This window comes from Dendropsophus ebraccatus, chromosome 3 (assembly GCF_027789765.1).
Source record: "Dendropsophus ebraccatus isolate aDenEbr1 chromosome 3, aDenEbr1.pat, whole genome shotgun sequence".
NCBI lineage: Eukaryota > Metazoa > Chordata > Amphibia > Anura > Hylidae > Dendropsophus > Dendropsophus ebraccatus.
Window position 1 is genome coordinate 142,986,625 of NC_091456.1, and position 23,472 is coordinate 143,010,096.

The 23,472-nt window shown below is 42.6% G+C and overlaps 3 protein-coding genes across 3 annotated transcripts in view; 2 read left to right on the forward strand and 1 right to left on the reverse strand.

Moving 5' to 3' along the window:
* The window catches only part of LOC138786118 (baculoviral IAP repeat-containing protein 1-like), a 27,270-nt gene extending 25,557 nt beyond the window's left edge, over nucleotides 1–1,713 (forward strand). Inside the window, exons 14-15 of the mRNA XM_069962838.1 lie at nucleotides 1–72; nucleotides 990–1,713. The exon at nucleotides 1–72 is cut by the window's left edge and continues 96 nt beyond it. Coding sequence (XP_069818939.1) covers nucleotides 1–72; nucleotides 990–1,354 — 437 coding nt within the window. The 3' untranslated portion in view covers nucleotides 1,355–1,713. The remainder of the gene's footprint in view (nucleotides 73–989) is intronic.
* Nucleotides 1,714–10,593: 8,880 nt separating this feature from the next.
* On the forward strand, nucleotides 10,594–12,556 carry LOC138787369 (avidin-like). Its single transcript, XM_069964641.1, has 4 exons — nucleotides 10,594–10,688; nucleotides 11,258–11,465; nucleotides 11,960–12,080; nucleotides 12,384–12,556. The coding sequence occupies exons 1-4, from the start codon at nucleotides 10,626–10,628 to the stop codon at nucleotides 12,424–12,426; spliced, it is 435 nt and encodes a 144-aa protein (XP_069820742.1). The 5' UTR covers nucleotides 10,594–10,625; the 3' UTR covers nucleotides 12,427–12,556.
* Nucleotides 12,557–16,945: 4,389 nt separating this feature from the next.
* ZCCHC9 (zinc finger CCHC-type containing 9) lies at nucleotides 16,946–23,114 on the reverse strand. Its single transcript, XM_069964642.1, has 5 exons — nucleotides 22,766–23,114; nucleotides 22,151–22,301; nucleotides 20,391–20,483; nucleotides 19,634–19,702; nucleotides 16,946–17,258 (listed from the first exon to the last, which is right to left on the reverse strand). Exons 1-5 carry the CDS (start codon nucleotides 23,042–23,044, stop codon nucleotides 17,143–17,145), a joined length of 708 nt encoding a protein of 235 aa, XP_069820743.1. The 5' UTR covers nucleotides 23,045–23,114; the 3' UTR covers nucleotides 16,946–17,142.
* Nucleotides 23,115–23,472: the final 358 nt, after the last annotated feature.

Genomic DNA, 23,472 nt, shown 5'->3' on the forward strand with positions numbered 1-23,472 from the left:
AGCATATGACCAACCTCAGGAATCTCAGCATCCAGTGTAAATTATTGAGTGACAGCAGCCTACTGGAGCTAGGTGAGAAGGATGAGATCGTAATAAAAGAGATTTAAAGCAACTCTGTACCTCAATCTGCCCCCCCCCCACAAACCTTCAGATAGCTGCTTTTATTGCAAGATCTGTCCTGGGGTCCGTTCGGCAGGTGATGCGGTTATTGTCCTAAAAAACAACTTTTAAACTTGCAGCACCATGTCAAACTGGTATGGCCTAGAGTGTCTGTGCCCTAGGCTTGCACCACCTCTCCGTCCCTCATCCCCACCCTCTTCATCATTAGGACTGCACCTGGGCAGGATTTCCCCTATCCATCACTTGTCTGAACATTGCACATGTGTTGGGTCGTTAAAGAGGACCTGTCACCCCCCGTGCCGGGGTGACAGGCTCCCGACCCCATGCTGGAGCACCCTATACTCACCTAATCCCGCCGGGTCCTGCTTCTGGAGGTGGTCGGGTGACTGAGATATGAGCGCTCGAAGCCCGGCGCGCGCGCTCCCCAGATGAGTCCAACGCTCATAGAGAATGACAGGCGAGTCCGACGCTCCGTCATTCTCTATGAGCGGTGGACTCATCTGAGGAGCGTGCGCGCCGGGCTTTGGGCTTTGGGGGTGAGAGGTTCCCTTTAAGGTACATGTGCAGTGTTTAGAGTAGCAATGAATAGGAGAAATCCTGCCCAGGGGCATTTCTAATGATGAAGAGGATGGGAAGGTGGGACTGAGATGCATCGCAGGCCTAGGGTACAGACACTCTAGGCCATGCCAGTTTGACACAGGGCTGCAGATTTACCCCAGGGCCCAGTAGTCCAGGACAGATCTTGGATTAAGAGCAGATATCCCATGGGGGGAGGGTTGTGGGTATAGAGTCGCTTTAATAATAACAATTTTTTATCTTTATTTTTTTGAATTTCTTACATTTCATTAATACATATCATTTCTTTCCAGCAAAAATAACAGCTGAAGGCCACTTGAGTAACCTAGAGAATTTAGACCTCACTAATAATCCTGACATTACACAGTCCGGATGGAGAGACTTCTTCCTTCTTCTAGATAATCTACCTAAACTAACTGATCTTAACATATCCAGATGTATCTCTCAGCAGCACATAACAGACCCGGGGACCTTTATTGCTTTAACTCACTGTGTGTCCCGACTTCACAGCTTAAAAGTTTTGTCTATGTTGGGCTGGCTGCTTGATGATAAAGATATTGAAATGTTTGATTCAATGAAAATGAAGCATCCACAATCAAAGTGGTTTCAGTTATTTTGGAAATGGACACTTCCATTCCCTCCGATAGTTACCGGATAACAGCAATTTGTAACCAGGCCCATATTATACTATAGGCTTAGTAGACCTGGCCTGTCTCATGACAAAAGACAACAATTTTTTTTACACATTCAGTCCACAGAAATCAATGGACATGTCCATGTTTGTGTATAGAGTAGAGATGAGTGGATTTACAGTAATTTTGGGGTTGCGCAAACCCAAAGTCTCGTTATTTGAATCGCGGTGTTTGGAGAAGATGGATGCAACCCTAGGGATGCCTAATGTACAGTGGTAAATATTATGACCCTCTTGATGAGTCTACTTAAGATCAGCGATTTTCTTATTTGGGTCGAATACATATTGTAGATATATTGATTATCAGCAATAAAAAATTACATGAATGTGTACATTTTTTTCACCATTATAAAGTGTGATCGATACCAGTGAATAAATTTAGTAATTTCAATGGAATATGTAGTACCAAGAATACAATATCTCTCATAAAAAAATAATCGTTCGTTTGAATAGCAGTTAACGATTAACAACCGAACGAGAAATTGTTGATCGTTTATTAAGACCTAGACCTATTTTATCGTTGCTCGTTCGCAAATTGTTCGCATTGAATAAGATGTCGTTCGGGCGTTCGCAGTAGTGACGAACGCAATAGCGACGACAAGATGACCCTAAGAACGATCATGTCACATTCCATGTCAATGGGTGAACGATTTCAGGTCTTTTGCAATAGCGGTCGTTTGGATCATTTATCGTTAACGATTATGTGAACGATAATCGTCCCGTGGAATAGGGCCCTTAGTCAGTGATTGGCTGAGTGGGCTGTCACTGCTGAGAAGAGTCCGTCTTGAAAGTTGCGTCGGGATTGTTCAGCGAGGACCCAACAATGACGCTGAAGGACACCAGGGGAACATGGTGAGGTTAGAATAGGCTCTTTATTATTTACTATATAAGTGCAGCAATATATAAAACATTTTAAGGAGCCACAGTATCCCTTTAAGGATCTAAATCTGTATAGTCTGGAGGAAAAAAGGTAAAGGTGGTTAAAAAGCTTTAAATATGTTAAAGGACTAAATAAAGGTCAGGAGGTTAGTTGGGGGAAAGATCTAAAGCAATATGAGGAGAAAGATTAGTCTGAAAGGATTGATCCCTCATAAACCCATGCTTATGCTGTGTTATAAGATTATTTTCATTAAGATACTCCACTAGATATTATTCTAGTTTGGGTTACTAATTGGACTTTGGATGCGGCTTAATTGGAAAGTCCATTGAATTTAATAATAATAATGGAGAAAGAACAGTGACGAGAAAAACTGTGTGTGAACTACAAATAAAAAACGTCCGCTGTTTGCAAAAGATGTCCGAAAATAATGATCATGTTTATTATATTGACACCTGCGGCAAAAACGTCCGTTGTTCAATACGCTGTGTGCATTGGACGTCTGTCTTTCCATTGACTTCAATGCACTGCCATTGCAGTCATTTAATTTGCGGCAAAAACTGACTTTTTTATGTGAAAATCGGCCGCAGTTTCAATGTTTTTGACATTGTGTGAACATAGCCTTAGAGTGATCTTTGCACATGTGCCAAATAGTGTCTTAAAGGGGTTTTCCATAAAAAAGAGATTGCCAGGAGCCAGACCACTGGGCTCCCCTCCCGCAATCTCAAGAACAGGGACCCCCAAATCCCCTGCTGATCAGCGGCAGGTTGTGCATGCAAGAGATCAGTGGCTCACAGAATCAATGTTTCTCAACTCCAGTCCTCAAGCACCCCTAAACAGGTCATGATTTCACAATTTCCCATACAAAGAACAGCTTTGATGATACACTGACTATAGTTATATCCATATTTCCCAAGTGTCCCTCTTTGCCCCTTATATGTCCCTCTTTTTGACCTAGTAATTAGATTTGCATTAATAAAGTTTTTATGTTGCTATAGAAAGTGTCTGGTTTCTTACTTTATAATAGACCCAAATGTGCAGATTATTCCATCATATGCTGCAAGTTGGATCAGATGGCCCCATACACACATCATTTTCACAAATATCATCCATAACTCTTCCGTCTTGTGCTGCGTATTTTGTAGATCTGCAAAAAAAAGGGTGTGTGTGGCATAAAATGATGTCACTAGCTATCCCAACCAGTCAGGAGGAGCTTAAATGGGGCTGTCACAGAATTGCAGAATGCAATTGCGGATGGTTTTGTAGACCGCATTACTACCAGACCTATTTTTCTACATTGCAAATTACGGAGCCCCAAAAATAGAGTATGTGTGAATAACAGCATATGAATTAATAGGGTACAAAATACTCTGTGTTTGTGGATTTGCAGATACTGAAAACTTATGCAGTAGTGAAAATAAGGCCTGAATCAAAAATGGCCCTCTTTGGCCATCCAAAAGGTTGGCAGGTATGATTATATCACCTGTGAAATACGAAAGGAATCCTCCAAACATGACCTGCTGGGGGTAATTGAGGGCTTGAGATGAGAAACACTGGGAGCATGCATGTGCAACCTGCTGCTCCATCCAGCAGGGATTTTAGGGTCCCCATACTCAAGGTTGCCCAAACAGTCAGACCCCCTGCATCCCTGTTATGCCCTATGGATGCACAATGTATGTCTTTGACGATCTTCAGTATTTTCTAACCTAACTTCCTGGTTTTTGCAAGTCACAAAGCTAAGTCACCAATTGTACCGCCAACCAAGCTTCCCTAACTATAGCCTGCAAGGTGGAACTAAAATTAACAAGAGGTCAAACTAAAATCAACAGAAATAGAAGTTTTGCATAACCTAAGTCATCATGACATGATCATATCCAGCCACAACATACTCTGTACACCTATTCCCTGTAAAGGCAAATTAAAATTCATATTATATAACACCTCAGTAATGTGGGACAAAGCTAAGAACTCAAAACATTTCATCAGCTCTGATATCAAAGCAACAGGGCTGTAATTGTTTAATAAAACAGCAGTGACTAACACAGGGACAGATTAAATGTCCTCCCTTCTTTCAGTCATACAGAGTCTTCATTGTCCCCAGATACAGGGCTGGGCCTACACAGTATCAATCCCCTGTGCAAGAAAAGTATGTGGGCTCCTTGTTATGCAACAGCCAGTTTACTGGGCTTATAGTGCTCATCATAGGTCTCATCACCCTTATGGATGTATTGCTGATTATAACCTATGGCAAGTATTACTAGTCTTTTAGCAGAATTGCTTGGTGATGGGCCCCTTTACCTATGTTTCTCTTGTGTACACAGAGGTGGATTAAATGTACCATGGGATCTTTCACATATTTTTAGTTACCACAGGGGAGGATATGCTGAAGATTTACATGCAGCAGGTTGGCAAATCTGCAGTGTATAACAGTACCAGCAAAGTGGACTACTGTATACCTCTATATAACATCATACAGTTACAAAATACCAGTATACAAGGAATAGGTTTTATCCCATACATATACTGTTACTGACCAAATTTAATATATTAAGACCAACTCTATATAAAGATCAAATAATACCACCACACTGTGACCACATATTACATATTATAAATGTGACTATATATTACCACCATACTCTGAAGGCCCTATTACACAAAGCGACTATTGGCTGATAATCGTCTGGTGTAATAGAAGGCAACGATCAGCGGACATGAACAATGCCGGCTGATCGTTGTCTTTCAACATATTGAAAGACAAACGACTAAGATAGCAACGATCTGCTGTTGTTGCCGCGTGGAATAGGATTGGCGTCAGCAGACCGCTGCTATCTTCTATGGGCTGTCTGCACGATCTATCACAGAGCATCTTCAATGTTCTTCCTGAGGCTGTTGGCTTAAAGGACAACTCCGGCGGGACCCCCCCCCCCAAAAAAACAAAACACAAACACACACAGACACCATACTCACCATCCCTCCGGTGATGATCGCCACTCCATTCGCCCGCCGCCCGCCTCACCGTCACCGCCGTCCAGCGATATCTCTAACTTCCGGGTCCTGGGGATGGAAAAGGCTGCCAGTGCGCTTGCGCACGCAGCCTTTTCATTGGCTGGAGCGCATCACATGGCTTCCAGCAACCTCAGCCAATCAGGGCTGAGCAAGCTGGAAGCCATGTGATGCGCTCCAGCCAATGAAAAGGCTGCTGGTGCGCAAGTTCAAACAGGTACAATTAATACAAGTTATGAGTGCAGAGTAGGGGGAGTTTCTTAGTGAAAATCTAACAGGTCACAGAGCCAGAATTCTTGCTGGTTGGTAGGTGATCAAATACTTATTTCATGCAATAAAATACAAATTAATTACTTAAAAATCATACAATGTGATTTCCTGATTTTTTTATTTATACATTCTGTCTTTTGCAGTTGAAATGTATGTACAATTACAGACCTCTCCAGTCTTTGTAAGTGGGAAAACGTTTTTTTATTTTTCTTGTGTATTAATTATTAATTAATATCCACAAGTAAGCCTCTAAATCAGCTTTACATATAACATTTATAACTTCTCTCTTTTGTGTACAGTTGTCAATTTAGTCATCTATTTCCAGGAGAAATAGGTGAAGATATTATTTTATTATGACGGAACCATCTGAAGAGTTGGCAGGTTACTTTATGCAAGTCCTGGCTTTCATAACTTGCTGGTGAAATTTCCGATTATGTAATTTCATTACTGACATATAAAGTTACCGCTGTGTTTTTATAGAAACTTCAGCATCAAATGTTCCATGTATTTCAAAATGTTCCTGTTTCAGCTAAGTAATATAACTAAGTCACTTACACAAGTAGATGAGATTTATTGCTATTCATAAACTTTCTTATTAGGAATATATAAAGTGCATATCACTGTATCCAAATGGCAGTGTATGTAGGAACACTTATATAAAGAATTGTTGGCCCAGTTCTTATGGCCTGCTGATCTGCAACTAAACAGCCTCCATACGTAGCAAGCAAGGTGTGTGTTTTGATACCTTGTCGCCGGTTCATCAGTATCCCTTCTATGGCCATGATTGGTAGGTTCTGACCACTGCATACCCAGAACATTCACAAGACCACTTGTTTTGGAGATACCTGACCCAGTCCTCTAATGATCTCAGTTTGGCCTCTTGAATTTGTCCCCTTTACAGGTGCCAATATCTCAAAATAATCAGTGTTATTTATTTTCCCTGTCACCTGATTGGTATATATTCTATGACTGTGTTCTCATGCTGCAGTTGTGTTTCACTTTGATTGCTTAAATATAATAAAACTTGCAGCAGTAGAACAAGTATGTGTCTTTTCCAAAGCTATTGCCTACCAATCCTGTTCACAGCATAAGGAGCCAACAAAATTCAACAGTAATATTCTCTAGGCCTGGCCTGACACCCTGGAAGATCCAAATGTTTTATGGGTTCCTGAACTACTTGTCTCCACAGGTTCTGTTACTTTCTGCGGAAATCCTTTAATTCTTCCCTAGGTAACATGGACAATGTATCCTTACTGCTCAGGAGTTGGTATGCCCAAATGATCCCAGACACCAAGGCTTTACTATGCAAGGAGGGAGATTAGGCGCTCCTTACCCTTCATCACTTCCCCAATAACTGGTACTGAACTTCTCACTGGGGAGAGAGGCTATGAAATACTATGGGCTTGTGTAAATGGAAGGGCTATCCTTATTCTCAGTTAATACAAAAGTGCAAACAGTACAAAAAACTAAAAAAAAAAAAGTAGAAACATTATAAATCACTATATCTATATCATAAAAATCAAAGTCTGTCTGTCTGTCCTTCTGTCTGTCTGTCCTCTATAGACTTCCAAACGCCTGAACCGTTTGACCCCAAATTTGGCACACAGATACATAGGGTGCCCGGGAAGGTTATTGCGAAGGTCCCGTCCCCGCCAGATGTACAGGAGGGGAGGGGGAGGGGAAAGAGCGCTCCATAGAGATGAATGGGAAAATCTCCTCACTGCACACACAGGTGATATAATTAGCTGCAGCAGACACGGCAGTTGGAGCCTTAGCAACCAATAGGATTACTGCTTTCATTTTCACAGGGAGCAATGGTTGCTAGGGAAGCTGCCTCACAACATCCACAGTAATAACTGGTAGACTCCCTACTCCATCTATACAGGACATGTATATACAGGACCCCCTACTCCATCTATACAGTACATGTATATACAGGACCCCCTACTCCATCTATACAGTACATGTATATACAGGACCCCCTACTCCATCTATACAGTACATGTATATACAGGGCCCCCTACTCCATCTATACAGTACATGTATATACAGGACCCCCTACTCCATCTATACAGTACATATATATACAGGGCCCCCTACTCCATCTATACAGTACATATATATACAGGACCCCCTACTCCATCTATACAGTACATGTATATACATGACCCCCTACTCCATCTATACAGTATATGTATACAGGACCCCCTACTCCATCTATACAGTACATGTATATACAGGACCCCCTACTCCATCTATACAGTACATGTATATACAGGACCCCCTACTCCATCCATACAGTAAATGTATATACAGGACCCCCTACTCCATCCATACAGTAAATGTATATACAGGACCCCCTACTCCATCTATATAGTACATATATATACAGGACCCCCTACTCCATCTATACAGTACATGTATATACAGGACCCCCTACTCCATCTATACAGTACATGTATATACAGGACCCCCTACTCCATCCATACAGTAAATGTATATACAGGACCCCCTACTCCATCCATACAGTAAATGTATATACAGGACCCCCTACTCCATCTATATAGTACATATATATACAGGACCCCCTACTCCATCTATACAGTACATGTATATACAGGACCCCCTACTCCATCTATACAGTACATGTATATACAGGACCCCCTACTCCATCCATACAGTAAATGTATATACAGGACCCCCTACTCCATCCATACAGTACATGTATATACAGGACCCCCTACTCCATCCATACAGTAAATGTATATACAGGACCCCCTACTCCATCCATACAGTACATGTATATACAGGACCCCCTACTCCATCTATATAGTACATATATATACAGGACCCCCTACTCCATCTATACAGTACATGTATATACAGGACCCCCTACTCCATCCATACAGTACATGTATATACAGGGCACAACAGGTATACCAAACTGTGACTGGGTAACACTGCCACACCAGACCTGACCAATACCGCCATACTGTGACTGGATAACACCTCCAGACCTGACCAATACCGCCATACTGTGACTGGATAACACTGCCACACCAGACCTGACCAATACCGCCATACTGTGACTGGATAACACTGTCATACCAGACCTGACCAATACCGCCATACTGTGACTGGATAACACTGTCATACCAGACCTGACCAATACAGCCATACTGTGACTGGATAACACTGTCATATAAGACCTGACCAATACCGCCATACTGTGAATGGATAACACCGCCACACCAGACCTGACCAATACCGCCATACTGTGACTGGATAACACCGCCATACCAGACATGACCAATACCGACACACTGTGACTGAATAACACTGCCATACGGGTAAATACAACCCTGCAGGTATACAGGACACTACAGGTATACAGGACCCCAAAACTATACACTACAGGTGCACGGGACCTCCACAAAACTATATACTACAGGTATACAGGACCCCAAACTTTACACTACAGGTATACAGGACCCCAAAACTATATGCTACAGGTATACAGGACCTCCACCAACTATATACTTCAGGTATACAGGACCTCCACCAACTATATACTACAGGTATACAGGACCCCAAACTATACACTACAGGTATACAGGACCCCAAAACTATACACTACAGGTATACAGGAACTCCACCAACTATATACTACAGGTATATAGGACCCCAAACTATACACTACAGGTATACAGGACCTCAAAACTATACACTACAGGTATACAGGACCTACACCAACTCTATAATACAGGTATACAGCACCTTCACCAACTCTATACTACAAGTATACAGGACCTCAAATATACTACAGGTATACAGGAACTCCACCAGCTATATACTACAGGTATATAGGACCTCCACCAACTCTATACTATAGTTATACAGGACCCTCAAACTATTTACTACAGGTATACAGGACCCCCGAACTATATACTACAGGTATACAAGACCTCCACCAATTATACACTACAGGTATCCAGGACCCTCAAACTATAAACTACAGGTATACAAGACCTCCACAACTATACATTACAGGTATACAGCACCAACTATATACTACAGGTATACAGGACCCCCGAACTATACAGCTATACAGTACAGGTATACAGGACCTTCACCAACTGTACAATGCAGGTATACAGGACCTCCCTCAACTATACACTACAGGTATACAGCCCCCCCCCCAAATACACACTACAGGTATACAGGACCCCCCCCCAACTATAACTATAGGTATACAGCCCCCCCAACTATGCACTACAGATATGAGAGACCCCTAAAAACTATACATTGTGGGTATACAGAACCCCTCCAACTATGCACTACAGGTATACACTAATTCCACTGATTAACTCAGATGAAACAATACCTTTAGCTTGGCCTCCTGGGCACCTTAGAACAAATCTAATTAACACACTGACACTTTATACCCAGGCAGCGCCGGGTACATTTTCTAGTAATACCATAAACAACAAAGTGTAATTTAAATCAATGCAAAATTATAATAATATCAGGACTACACTTTAATACCTGGGGCCAACAGCTATCTTATCAATCCAACATGGCACACAGTGGGACACTAGAACTGCATTGTAAAACCTGAATTTGGGGTCTCATAGATCTCTTCTATGTTAGGTCTCTTCTAGGTTCCTATAGAACTCAGTGGTTGTAGTCTGCCAAAATGCAGAACAATTGTACAGTGGCCCCTCTCATCTTACAATGGCCTTAAAGGGGTTGGCCACTTTATAGTAAAATAGTTCAGTGTACCCAGCCTTACATTACTGTCTACTTTCTTTGACTAAATTTATATTTCAATATTCTCTTTATTCTACAAGCCTCATTTCCCAGTAGCATTTACAATTTTCTAGACTTGGATTAACATTGAATCATTCCAAAATAATTTCTTCACCGCTTCTCAGAAATGTGACCTCAAGTTGAAGTGTTGCAGTAGTTGGGAAAGTTTCGAAGGCATCCTTGCTGAGTCACTGAGCCCTATAAATACAGGGGCAGAACATGGCTGGCTATCACACAGGTAAATATCTTGGTGGATGCCAAAACAGAACTGCAAGGATGACACAGGTGTCAGTGCTCGCCGTGCTTCTCTCCTGCTTGTCAATATGTGCTGCTGCAAAGGTAGGAAAGACCATGTCAGGTTTTAATCTCAGATGCCTTCAGGTTTGGTTAAGTGCAATTTAATGTTATGGCTACAGAAAGGGATTTTCTCAACTGTTACCTGGGATGACAATAAGATGTATGCCTATTAATGTTCCCTAAATGTAAGCAGGTACCAGTCTCTAAAGATGTAAAATCCAATCTAGTGTATGTGACAGGTGATAGGATGCAGGACACCTTCTAATGGGGATCTATCATAGTATATTGGCAAACAGGTTGTACGGTTTTAGCACACAAACTTTATTCATTCTGTATGATTTTTTTCAATCTCTTGGTCATAAAAAAGTATATTGGATATAATATATCTTTTTATTATGAGTAACATTATATTGCTGAAACTAATAAGGTATGGAAGAACATAGACCAGGGTTCAGTGCTCACTCACCCACTCCTGTGCATTGTCCTCAATGTGGTGGTTTTTGCCCTGTGGTGACAATGGATGGTAGTGGGTGGGTGAGCACAGTACCCTGGTGCCGTTCGGAACGTTCGGCAAGTTTCCTCAACACTATCATTTCTCTCCTATTGTGTAGCCTAAAGAATGCGATCTGACAGGCCAGTGGATGAATGACCTGGGCTCTGACATAACCATATCTGACATAAAAACCAATGGAGCATTTTCAGGGACGTATTTGACCGCTGTATCAGCTACTAATAATTTCATTCGGGAGTCACCTGTGACCGGATATCAGCAAAACAATTCATCCACATTTGGTTTTACCGTCAAGTGGACATTTTCAGGTAAAGTATTTTTATTTTCAGTAATCTATAAATTAGGTTTTTTTTCACCCAGCACCAGACTAATAAGCTTTACGAGACTGGACCAGGATTTCTGGTAAGTACAGCTTTGTTTTACAGCATGATAAAAAAAATAATACATCTAAATTTATTGCTTTATTTCACTATATCTACTTCACTATATATTATATCTACTGTTGATTTCGATTTTGAAAGTTATAACGACAGGAACTGTAAATGTTTTCTATAAAGTTGTTATAAATGGTACATATACAAAATATTCTTAGCGTGCAGTGTTTCAATTTAAGGGGTATACCCATGTGGTGCACTTAACCAACCCGGTTTGTCATTAATTTCCGGTCAAATGGGAAAAATAGGTGAACTCATCTTCAGTTGTATTCTACTAAGGCTTGGTTAATTTTTTTCCATCTGTTTTATGCAAAAGAAAAAATGGAAAAATAGATGTTTTCATAAGTGTCGCGCTGTTTTTGCTGCAGATTCTATCACAGTGTTCACAGGACAGTGTTTTCTCAATGAAACTGGACACCCTGTTCTAAAAACCACTTGGTTGCTGAGATCAGAGACTGAGAATATTAGAGATGACTGGAAGCAAACAAGGTAAATAAATCAGGGGTGCACCTGGGGTGGGAGGCGAGACGATGCAGTATCATAACAATTCACAAGTCTTACTACCTGTATATGGCTCCAATGTGGCTTCATCCAGAGGAAGTCTCTGAGACAGAACACATGTGGTTCTATACCTGATCCATCTGTGAGATAGCAGTTGTATATATATTTCTTACCATCATCATTTACTTTTGTGCACTTGCACGTTGAAGCATTTGATATTGCTAGTATTGTCTTTATTTTTATTTGGGGCTTTTTCCCCCACTGACTTGCACCTATTCTGCTTTCTTTCAGAGTTGGCTATAACATTTTCCACAAATTACCAACTAAACAATAACTGAAAGCACAGAGTCCCCAAGATGTAAAAAAAAGCCTGAAATGAATCTGGAATTTACCATGATGGAAGCATTGGACAGGATAAATACTATGCCTTGAAATACCAATAAATTGAATATATTCAAATAAAACAGCACTTTGTGATTTGTGTGTATGGAGCTTGCTATACACTAACCCACACAAATAGTATTTTCCCTATTTACAGTTCTTAGAGCCGTCCACAGTCCAATATACTGTATGCACTGTAGGTAGTTGTTGCAATAATTTTAATGACCATTTCAAACTTAAATCTGAATAACTGATCCTGTCAAGTCTATAAAGGTTTGTTTTGTATACATAGAAGTATGGAGGGCTGTATCTATCACTAGGGTGGCACCTTGTTAGGGGAAGCACCAGCAGAATCATTAAGGAGGGGTGGAAGTTGTGTCAAAATAGAGGTAGTGCAAAGCGGGATGCTTAGAAGTGAACATACCATTGGCCACTTCTGTACAAAAATTGCGGGGGTCTCTATAACATTATGGGAGTCTGGTGTAAGATCAGTACTACAATAATGGATTCTGCCTGGGGCCTCCTACATCATTGGCGGTCTGGCCAGTATCACATTAGGGGTCTCTGTTACATTATTGAGTTCTGTCTGGGGCCAGTGTAACATTATAGGGGTCTGTCAGAGGTCTGTATTACATTATGAGGGCCAGTCTAAGGTCTTCTCTGTTACAATATAGGGGTCTGACTGAAGCCTGTATTGCATCATACGGGTCTGTCCAAGGTCTATATTACAATATGGAGTATGTCTGGGCTCTTTATTACATGTTGGTCTGTATGACATTAACCCCTTCAGGACCAAGGATGTAACTGTACGTCCTTTTTTGCGTCGAGTTCCTGCTCAAGGACGTACACTTACGTCCTGGGATGAAACGCAGGAGCTGCGCCCGTGCCATCCCGTGGCGGGTCCCAGCTGTCAGTGATAGCCAGGCCAATCACAGCACCTATAGTGTTGAATAGAGGGGGAATCTTCCCTCTATTCCCATCGGTGCTGTACAGAAGCGATCGCACAGCCTCCATGGTTGCTATGACACCAGGAGGCCTCCCTGAAGCCTCCTGTGTCATAACTACGGTGGCTGAGCCTGTTCAGCTTTGCCTATTTTACAGGCACTTTACAATACAATGCAGATCTGCACTGCAATGTAATGTGCCTGTAATCAGGCAATCCGTAATGTCCCCATGGTGGGACAGTAAAATAAGGGACAACAGTACACAATAAATAAAAAATCACTTGTCATTTTTTCATGAAATGTGGGAATTTTTTACCACTAAATTTTACCACTAAAGTACAATATGTCACACGAAAACAATCTCAGAATTGCTAGGATAAGTTATAACATCACGGAGGTATAACCAAATAAAGCGAGACTGGTCGGATTTAAAAAACGGGCTCTGGTCCTCAAGGCACTATCTGGACCAGTCCTGTAAGGGTTAAAGAGGTCTGTTTCTTATCCCAGCTTCCCAACAAACAAAATGCTCATTCAGCCAATCATGGGCAGCGGTGACCCACCTCTGGCAGCAGTTTTACGGCCACATTTTCTACATTCTACCTCCTATTAAAGGGGTTGCTGGCAGAGACTACAAACCTACAATGGCTGCCGGGAACACAACACTGTGGTTTACTTACCTGTCCTGTTCCACCGCAGCTGCCAGTTCTCAGGCCGCCCTGTGGCTGCTGTGTAGTACCAGTATGGATGCTGCTGCTGTGTAGTACCAGTATGTATGGATGGATGCATGCTGCTGCTGTGTAGTACCAGTATGTATGGATGGATGGATGCTGCTGCTGTGTAGTACCAGTATGTATGGATGGATGCTGCTGCTGTGTAGTACCAGTATGTATGGATGGATGGATGCTGCTGCTGTGTAGTACCAGTATGTATGTATGTATGATGTTGCTGTGTAGTACCAGTATGTATGTATAATGCTTCTGTGTAGTAACAGTATGTATGGATGGATGATGCTGCTGTGCAATACCTGTATGTATGTATGTATGTATGGATGCTGCTGCTGTGTAGTACCAGTATGTATGATATGAATGATGCTGCTGTGTAGTACCAGTATGTATGGAGGATGCTGCTGTGTAGTACCAGTATGCAAGGATGGATGCTGCTGCTGTGTAGTACCAGTATGCAAGGATGGATGCTGCTGCTGTGTAGTACCAGTATGTATGGCTGGATGCTGCTGCTGTGTAGTACCAGTATGTATGGCTGGATGCTGCTGCTGTGTAGTACCAGTATGTATGGCTGGATGCTGCTGCTGTGTAGTACCAGTATGTATGGCTGGATGCTGCTGCTGTGTAGTACCAGTATGCATGGCTGGATGCTGCTGCTGTGTAGTACCAGTATGCATGGCTGGATGCTGCTGCTGTGTAGTACCAGTATGCATGGCTGGATGCTGCTGCTGTGTAGTACCAGTATGCATGGCTGGATGCTGCTGCTGTGTAGTACCAGTATGCATGGCTGGATGCTGCTGCTGTGTAGTACCAGTATGCATGGCTGGATGCTGCTGCTGTGTAGTACCAGTATGCATGGCTGGATGCTGCTGCTGTGTAGTACCAGTATGTATGGCTGGATGCTGCTGCTGTGTAGTACCAGTATGTATGGCTGGATGCTGCTGCTGTGTAGTACCAGTATGTATGGCTGGATGCTGCTGCTGTGTAGTACCAGTATGTATGGCTGGATGCTGCTGCTGTGTAGTACCAGTATGTATGGCTGGATGCTGCTGCTGTGTAGTACCAGTATGTATGGCTGGATGCTGCTGCTGTGTAGTACCAGTATGTATGGCTGGATGCTGCTGCTGTGTAGTACCAGTATGTATGGCTGGATGCTGCTGCTGTGTAGTACCAGTATGTATGGCTGGATGCTGCTGCTGTGTAGTACCAGTATGGATGGCTGGATGCTGCTGCTGTGTAGTACCAGTATGGATGGATGGATGCTGCTGCTGTGTAGTACCAGTATGGATGGATGCTGCTGTGTAGCACTAGTATATATGGATGGATGCTGCTGTGTAGTACCAGTATGTATGTATGTATGGATGCTGCTGCTGTGTAGTACCAGTATATATGTATGTATGTATGGATGGATGCTGCTGTGTAGTACTAGTATGTATGGATGCTGCTGTGTAGTACTAGTATGTATGGATGCTGCTGCTGTGTAGTACTAGTATGTATGGATGGATGCTGCGTAGTACTAGTATGTATGGATGGATGCTGCGTAGTACTAGTATGTATGGATGCTGCTGTGTAGTACTAGTATGTATGTATTGATGCTGCTGTGTAGTACCAGTATGTATGGATGGATGCTGCGTAGTACTAGTATGTATGGATGCTGCTGTGTAGTACTAGTATGTATGTATTGATGCTGCTGCTGTGTAGTACCAGTATGTATGGATGGATGCTGCTGCTGTGTAGTACCAGTATGTATGCATGGATGGATGCTGCTGCTGTGTAGTACCAGTATGTATGGATGGATGCTGCTGCTGTGTAGTACCAGTTTGGTATAGTGAGCGGGGTCCAGGAGTGACAGCGCGGCAGGGGGAGGAGGACAAAACATGACAGCATGAAGCAGGATCTGCTGAGCTGAGAGGTGAGGTAACAGCTCTACACCTACCACTATTTGAAGTTTGCGAGGCTGTTAGCAAGGGGTGGGCCGAGGAGGTGCTGCGGAGGCGGGGGACGGCACATTGACAGGCGCTCGGCTAGCCACCCGTTATGTTCTCTTAACTATACTCTATGTTATGCTGCGCTATTGCGCAGCTTAACATAAAGTATCGAATACCAGGGAATCCTGGTACTGAACTGTTTTTTTTTTTGCCCGAAATATCGATAGTAGTATCGATATTTCAGTGCATAGTGCATCCCTACCAGGTACCTAAAGTTCCTAAAAGGTGGATTCCTATCTCTGCTTGCTCCCATCTATTAAAAGGGGATGATTTTTGAAGGTCTGACCAATTCCAAGATTTTAAATCCCATTAAGTATGTTCCGAAAAGAGCAAAAAAAGAGTCACGTGAAGAGGACAGTGCATATCACAAGACTGAGTCAGGAAACAATTGAATACTTTTTATTTTACACTGTGAAATTCTCAAAGAAACAGATTAACAATTGTTTCTGTTCTAAATTGACATTCATTTCTGTTTTTGAAGTAGAACTAGATAAAGCTTTTAAGTTATTTCTTAGTTGCAAAAAGATCACTTGTCAGTAATTTCTTTGCAATTAGGAGTTTATGTGAAATCCACCTGTGTACCCCCCCCCCCCCCAAAAAAAATAAAAAAAAACAACAGTCCTTACAAAAGATGAAAAAGTAACATTGTAGAACTGTAGATTTGCACAATGTTTCAGTCAGTCTGAAAGCCTATTTATGCCTAAACCAGACGTGTCAAATTCAGGCCCTCCAGCTGTTTTAAAACTACAAGTCCCATCATGCCTGGACAGTCAAAGCAAAAGCTTTGGCTGTCCAGGCATGATGGGACTTGTAGTTTTGCAACAGCTGAAGGGCCTGAGTTTGACATCCCTGGCCTAAATCATTGTTACTTGGCTTTTGCAAGCGATCAGTCCACACTAGCCCAACCACACTGATGCAGCCAGACATCAATGGTGATACTTCACAACAACCCATATTTACAAGGTTTACAACATGACCCTTTGCATTGGCATTGTTTTTTTCCAGGATGAAAAGATCAGAATGTGACAATTTTGGGCACTTTAGTGGGTACTATTTTTGCCTTTGTCTTTACTGGAACATCTTCATGATCTGCACTCATACCGCTTGACCATCTGCTGACTGTCATTTGGGCTAAAAGGTGGAGAAAAAAAATAAATAAAATTAAATACTGAAAAAAGCATAAGAATAACAGTACTAAGAGCAGGAGATTTGTGAATGTATTGCCTAGTTTTCGGGGGTTTTTTTTACAGATCTGATTTTTTTTTAAATCCATTTCTATTTTCTGATTGTAATGAATTCTTTAAATTTTTTTTGTACAATTTTAGGAAAGCAGCCATCATGCCCAATCTTTTTTTCACAGCACTTAGATATGTGCTTTACAGCAAGGCTTGTGGACATAAATAGTTTGGCCCAGACTCTAGTGACATGAATGGGAGATGTTTCTAGGCACGCTTGGTGAACTGTGCAGAGGTCATTCTACAAGGAGAGGAATGCTGAGCTCTGAGCTTCAGCTATAGTAAATTATGTACAATACTTGATATTATATAAAGATTTCAATAAAAATGATATCACAACTTATTAGTGAAAAGCCTCCAGACAAACAAGAAACGTACATATTATCTCATTTGCAATATACAGGAAAAAAAGAGGTAACAGGAGTGAGTATATGGCAGAGCAATAGCTCTTTTCGTGTCATATATACAGTATGTGTAACAAAATGCTTGACATAACATGGCAAGAAAATGAAAACATTGTTATTACAGTTTGATTTATAAATCTTTGCAAACGGTAACAAATTAACAAAAACAGTTTATACAGTGTGGTGCAAATCCGTCGTTCATGTCTGTAGTGCTGGGTTTACAAAGACGTTTTGTCCCATTGTTTTTGTTATTCTGCTTTGCACCTGTCCTAAAGTTCTTATTCAGGTTAAACAAGTGGTGGATGAGGTATATGGTTTCCCCACTAGGTGCCAGTACTTCTTATGTATGTATATGTATTACTTATGCACAGCTTAAGGAAGGTAATGGGTTAAGTTTTCTGTACCATGTGTCATGTGCAGACCACTGAGAGGTACTTTCTTTATTCTCTCCTATCCTGTCTGTCCTCTTTTGCACACACAGCCCATGTAGGAGGCATTAGCTCCGTGTGGGAGGAAGTGAGTCAGTTCAGAATAGGTTTCTAGTGTGAACAGATGCAGGAGAGACTAGTTCTCACAAAGATTTCTTCTAAACAAGAAACCAGGTTTATTGTGCAGTGCTAAACAGCAGTAGGGGAGAGCAGCCACCAAGGAATACCCTAGCCCACACCAGGAAACCCTCTAAAAAGGCAAGACAGACTCGTGAAACAATATGAGCTGATCCGAGTAGTAAAAAGCTACCGGTATATAAAGGTCTAAGTATCCTACTGAGCAGTGCAAGTAACTGGGATGTCTCAGGCACCTTGCTAAACCCAGATAACTGACGACTGGGGCTCACGCTACCCACCTAGAACGGGTTCTACGAAACTAGGGGGCAGAAGGCAGTCAGACATTGTCTTAACATGACTATGAGTATCACTTCACTACGTATCTACATACTCTACATTTGCGACAGAGTACAGGTTCTACAGTGAGCAACAGGGCTCCTCTGGCAAACTCCTCTCCTCTTCTCTCTACCTTCACAAAGCACTACTACTTCTACTCTTTTCAAGCACTAAGACACACAGATATCCCGGGTGGGTCAGTTGCCACTCCAGGTTGCCATGGCAAGAGCCCAAGGGACCCACAACAACCCGGAAGGCTACCTACCGACCATTTCAGGACACTAACCGGCCACATATAAACAGGTACCAACATCACACCTGTGTGCTGGACTAGCACTGGCGTCACGACAAGTAACATCACTGGCCGGGTAGTGCACGCACCACAACAGTACAAATAATTTTGATTTCAAATAATGTAAGTCAATAGGAAATTCATCCAGCTGGAGCATAGGGCAGCATCCATTTTTGCTGTCTGATGACATACGGTATTTTTCACCCCACCACAACATACCGGTATATATGAGAAACCTAGTCTAAGGCTTTTTTTACACCATATGTTTCTGTTGGACGCATTCATTTTTCATTTGCAGAGTATAAAGACCCTTGTGATGTATTTGTTTAACAAATACATAGATATCTACTATAAAATGTCTCCATTTCATTCATTTCCCTTTCTATGATTTTTTTGTCGCTTTCTGTGCAAATCCCCCCCCCCCCAAAAAAAAAAAAAAAAAAAAAAATCCACAGGAAGGTACAAAAAAGTGGATTGTATTGGATGGCATGAAATAGTACTAGTAGTTTTTCTGTCTTTTGCTAGCAGAGGTTTTCCAATGCAAAAGCTCCACACTTTCCCCCTGGATCCAGCAAATAAGAAAAATCGATACTCTGCTGGACTGACAAAAACATGGGGTGAAAGAAGCCTGAGTCACTACAAAAAAAATAATAATATTCAACATATTGAGCTACCAGTAGATATCTAATCTCACCTGATGTTTGATGTTCTGGACAATCCCTCTGAAAATGCTCAACAGAACCACAGACCCTACAGCCCCCGCCTAAAAGGAAGACAAGTAATATCATATGATGGTTGTGAATTTCTCTATTGCAAGGTGCCATAGCAGGCTGTCAATTGCTTTAAAGCGACTCTTTACCCACAATCTGACCTCCCCCAAACCACTTGTACCTTCAGATAGCTGCTTTTAATCCAAGATCTGTCCTGCGGTCCGTTCTGCAGGTGATGCAGTTATTGTCCTAAAATACATTTAAACTTGCAGCCCCGTGCCAAACGGGAGTATCTGTGCCCTAACTTTGCACCACCCCTCTGTCCCTCCTCCCCACCCTCTTCATCATTAGGAATGCTCCAGGCAGATTGCCTGCTATTCCCCACCTGTGTCAGCCCAGCATATGGGCTGGATCGTTAAGCACCTGTGCAAATGTTCAGCATGGAGAAAGTGTTCCAGTGGCATTCCTAATGATGAAGAGGGTGGGGAGGAGGGACGGAGGGGTGGTTCAAAGTTAGGGCACAGATACTCCCGTAGGGCACGGGGCGGCAGGTTTAAAAGTATTTTTTTTTTTACAATAACTGCATCACCTAGCGAATGGACCCCCGGACAGATCTTGGATTAAAAGCAGCTAGCCGAAGGTACAAGTGGTTTGGGGGAGTCAGATTGTGGGCACAGAGTCACTTTAAGAAAATTAGGAAAAAAAAAAAGTCCTTCCACAAACAAAACGGATATAACCTACCTTCTGCATAGAGGCCTTTGGGATTGTCTGGACAGGACTTTGACAAGTGGCCCATCTCTCCACATATAAAACATTTTGCATACGGAAACTCTCCTGGGAAGAAAAAAAGTTGCTATTTTCACTGATGTTTTAAGAAGGTTTAAAGTGGGCTCTGCCAGCGTTATTTACAGGCAGAGACCCATTAGAGGCCACGTGCCCAGTGAATCATTCCCGCAGAGTGCGCCGACAGGGAGAAAAATGACTAGTCACACACGCCTAAATGACTAGTTCACTGCTCCCCCGCTGCCTTGTATGTGAAATTAAACAGCATTCTACCGGGACATACTGAGCCAGCAACCCCCGCCATTCTAGGAGACCCGTCTGCAAGGTCTGTGCAATGTCCCTGGGAGCTTAATCAGCACAAATGAACTGATTGGTTTCTTTTGGGCAAGAGCAATAATAGCGCTCCACACATCAAACCTCTTGCTTTTAAATCAATGCAAACCTCGATGAGTACAGAGCCTCTATTTGCTACATTTCAAGAGCAGTCACCAAATGTATAAATAGATGCTAAAAAGATTAACATTTTTTGCCTTCAAAGGGAATCTGTCAGCTGCAATTTACACTCCAAACAGCGGACACTGTAAGATAGCCGTTGGGTGTTAGCTGTTAAGGAGAAAAGTGGTAGCGTTCATATTTTTGTATGTTTTGAAAGCAAAGACAATTATATGAAAGCAACTATATGTCTCTTATTGACCTAACAGCATCAGAAGTTTAGAACCTGAATTGCAGCTGAAAGTTTTACTTTAATGGGAATAAAATAAAATAAAAAAACAACAAAACTTAAAAGGCAACCTATCACTATGCACCTTGCAGCAATATGGCATGGTGAAGCAGCTCACACCAGGAGATAGTGCTGTGGAGGCAATGCCCCAAACAAGGCAAATTTCATGCACAAGACTTATGCTGCGTTTACACGAAGCGATAATTCGTCCGATCGATCAACGATTTTGAAGCAACAATTTGGTTTTTATAACGATCAGCGTTTAGACGAATAAATAGTTAGAAAAATCATTATTGCGATTGTTTTTTAAGATCGCTTAAGCCCATCTTTTAAATAGGGTGAATCTTTGAAAGACTGTTTACACGAAGCGATCTGCGAATTTTCAGCCAACGACAATTTGAGAACATGTCGAAAGATCAAAATGAACAATTTCTCGCACGTGGCTTGATTGTTTGCTGTGTTTACACGGAACAATTATCGCTCAAATGCGATCGTTATTGTGAAAAGGGCTTGCACACAGAACTGGCTTGACATGGACGGATGCCTCAACAGCTCTATCTTCTAGTGTGAGCTGCGTCTACATGCTGAACTATGGAGAGAAGCATAATGACAGGTGCCCTTTAAAAGTGCTGCCTAGGTAGGACATTATATACATATGGTTGCTCCTGGGTTAGGGGATGTGATATTAGAGCCCAATCAGCCAATCTGTGGCAGACACATGTCACCACTGCAGCCATTGATTTGCTGGGTGGGTCTGTGACATTTGTGGATGCAATCTAGATTGCACAACAGGGACTGGAGGATATGAATCCAAGGCAGGAACTAAAGACTTAAGTGCCCTTAGATACATGCCCCTGTATATATCTAAAAAGTGTTCTGTTATAGAAGGAAAAAAATAAGGAAAATGCCAGGCCAGAATATCAATATGAAGTCGCTCGTCTCTACTTATACTGTCAGTCCACTCCCATGTACATGTATAAGAAGTTCTCACAGGTACCAAGGGCTGGATCCACTTTGGCTCTGCATTTGTTAACTTCATGTTCTGTGGATCCACAGCGAAAACATATTCCTGTTCCCATATCCTGACACCTCAGAGCCTCCGAGCAGTCAGCCATGCCGTGACCAGGTTTCCGACAATGGAAGCAGACCTGTAAGAAAAGAAAGGTACTACAATCTACTGAACATTGTGTTAACTATCTCCTCTGCAGCTCCTATATGTCATGGACTCATTAACCGGATATAAATCTGTGTGAGACTAAACAAAACACTAAAGGAACTACAGACACTGATAAACATATATGGGGGAGATTTATCAAACATGGTGTAAAGAGAAACCGGCCCAGTTGTCCCTAGCAACCAATCAGATTCCACCTTTCATTTTCCAAAGAGTCTGTGAGGAATGAAAGGTGGAATCTGATTGGTTGCTAGGGGCATTATATCACACACAGAAGGGTTTCTCCTCATACAGCTTCCGGGGCCTCCTCTCACCATCTTGCTCCTCTTGTTCTGCTGTCTCTTTAGCCTCCTGCCCTCCCTGCTATTCCCCAGGATCCCCCATTATATCACACACAGAAGGGTTTCTCCTCATACAGCTTCCGGGGCCTCCTCTCACCATCTTGCTCCTCTTGTTCTGCTGTCTCTTCAGCCTCCTGCCCTCGCTGCGCTGCTCCTTTCTCTCATGCCCCTCCTGTATCGCCCTGAACCCATTCACGTCTTCATTCACATAGGCCGCCTTCTTTTTCTTCTTGGGGGGCGCCCTCTCCGCTCTGGGGGGCCCCCTCTTGGCCGGCCCGGAGCCGCTCTTATGTAGCTCTTCCCATGGGGTGGCCGCACACACCTTTCGGTTCCGAGCAGCTGTATTGCTCTGCCCGGGCCGGGCCCAGCGAGTCATGACAAACTTCCAGCACCAGGAACACTAACAAGCATGAGGGGGAGAACGACCCGGATGTCGCGTCACTGCTGATCCGGAAGTGCTACACGTCTCTTCCCTTCTGTAGGCGGCCGCCATCTTTGTTACTGGAATAGCGTCTATACGAACCACAGATGCGATTATTTCCGGGAGCTCGTGAACTGCTTTATGTTATCATGTCTGTACTGAGAGCAGGTGCTTGTGCCCAGTGTTGGTTGTATTGTTAGATGCAGGTATAGCTACATATACACAGATGCTCCTAGAATGCCCTCCCCTGGTCAGTACACGTGCTAGTGTAACCTCTGCCCCCAGTCAGTGCACAGTGCAGGACTGGACTGGAAATAAAATTCAGCCCTGACATTGAAGAGCGTTGAAAAGTGTTTCAGATTTAGGCTCCTTTCACTGGGAGC

Bases quoted from the DNA above. Each gene is read 5' to 3' on its own strand.
- LOC138787369 (XM_069964641.1), top strand. From the start codon at position 10,626: ATGACACAGGTGTCAGTGCTCGCCGTGCTTCTCTCCTGCTTGTCAATA. The intron at 10,689-11,257 runs GTAGGAAAGACC...CCTATTGTGTAG, and splicing joins CAATATGTGCTGCTGCAAAG to CCTAAAGAATGCGATCTGAC. The intron at 11,466-11,959 runs GTAAAGTATTTT...TTTTTGCTGCAG, and splicing joins CGTCAAGTGGACATTTTCAG to ATTCTATCACAGTGTTCACA.
- ZCCHC9 (XM_069964642.1), bottom strand. From the start codon at position 23,044: ATGACTCGCTGGGCCCGGCCCGGGCAGAGCAATACAGCTGCTCGGAAC. The intron at 20,484-22,150 runs GTACCTGTGAGA...TTTTCTTCCCAG, and splicing joins CAAAGTGGATCCAGCCCTTG to GAGAGTTTCCGTATGCAAAA. The intron at 19,703-20,390 runs GTAGGTTATATC...TCTTCCTTTTAG, and splicing joins CAAAGGCCTCTATGCAGAAG to GCGGGGGCTGTAGGGTCTGT.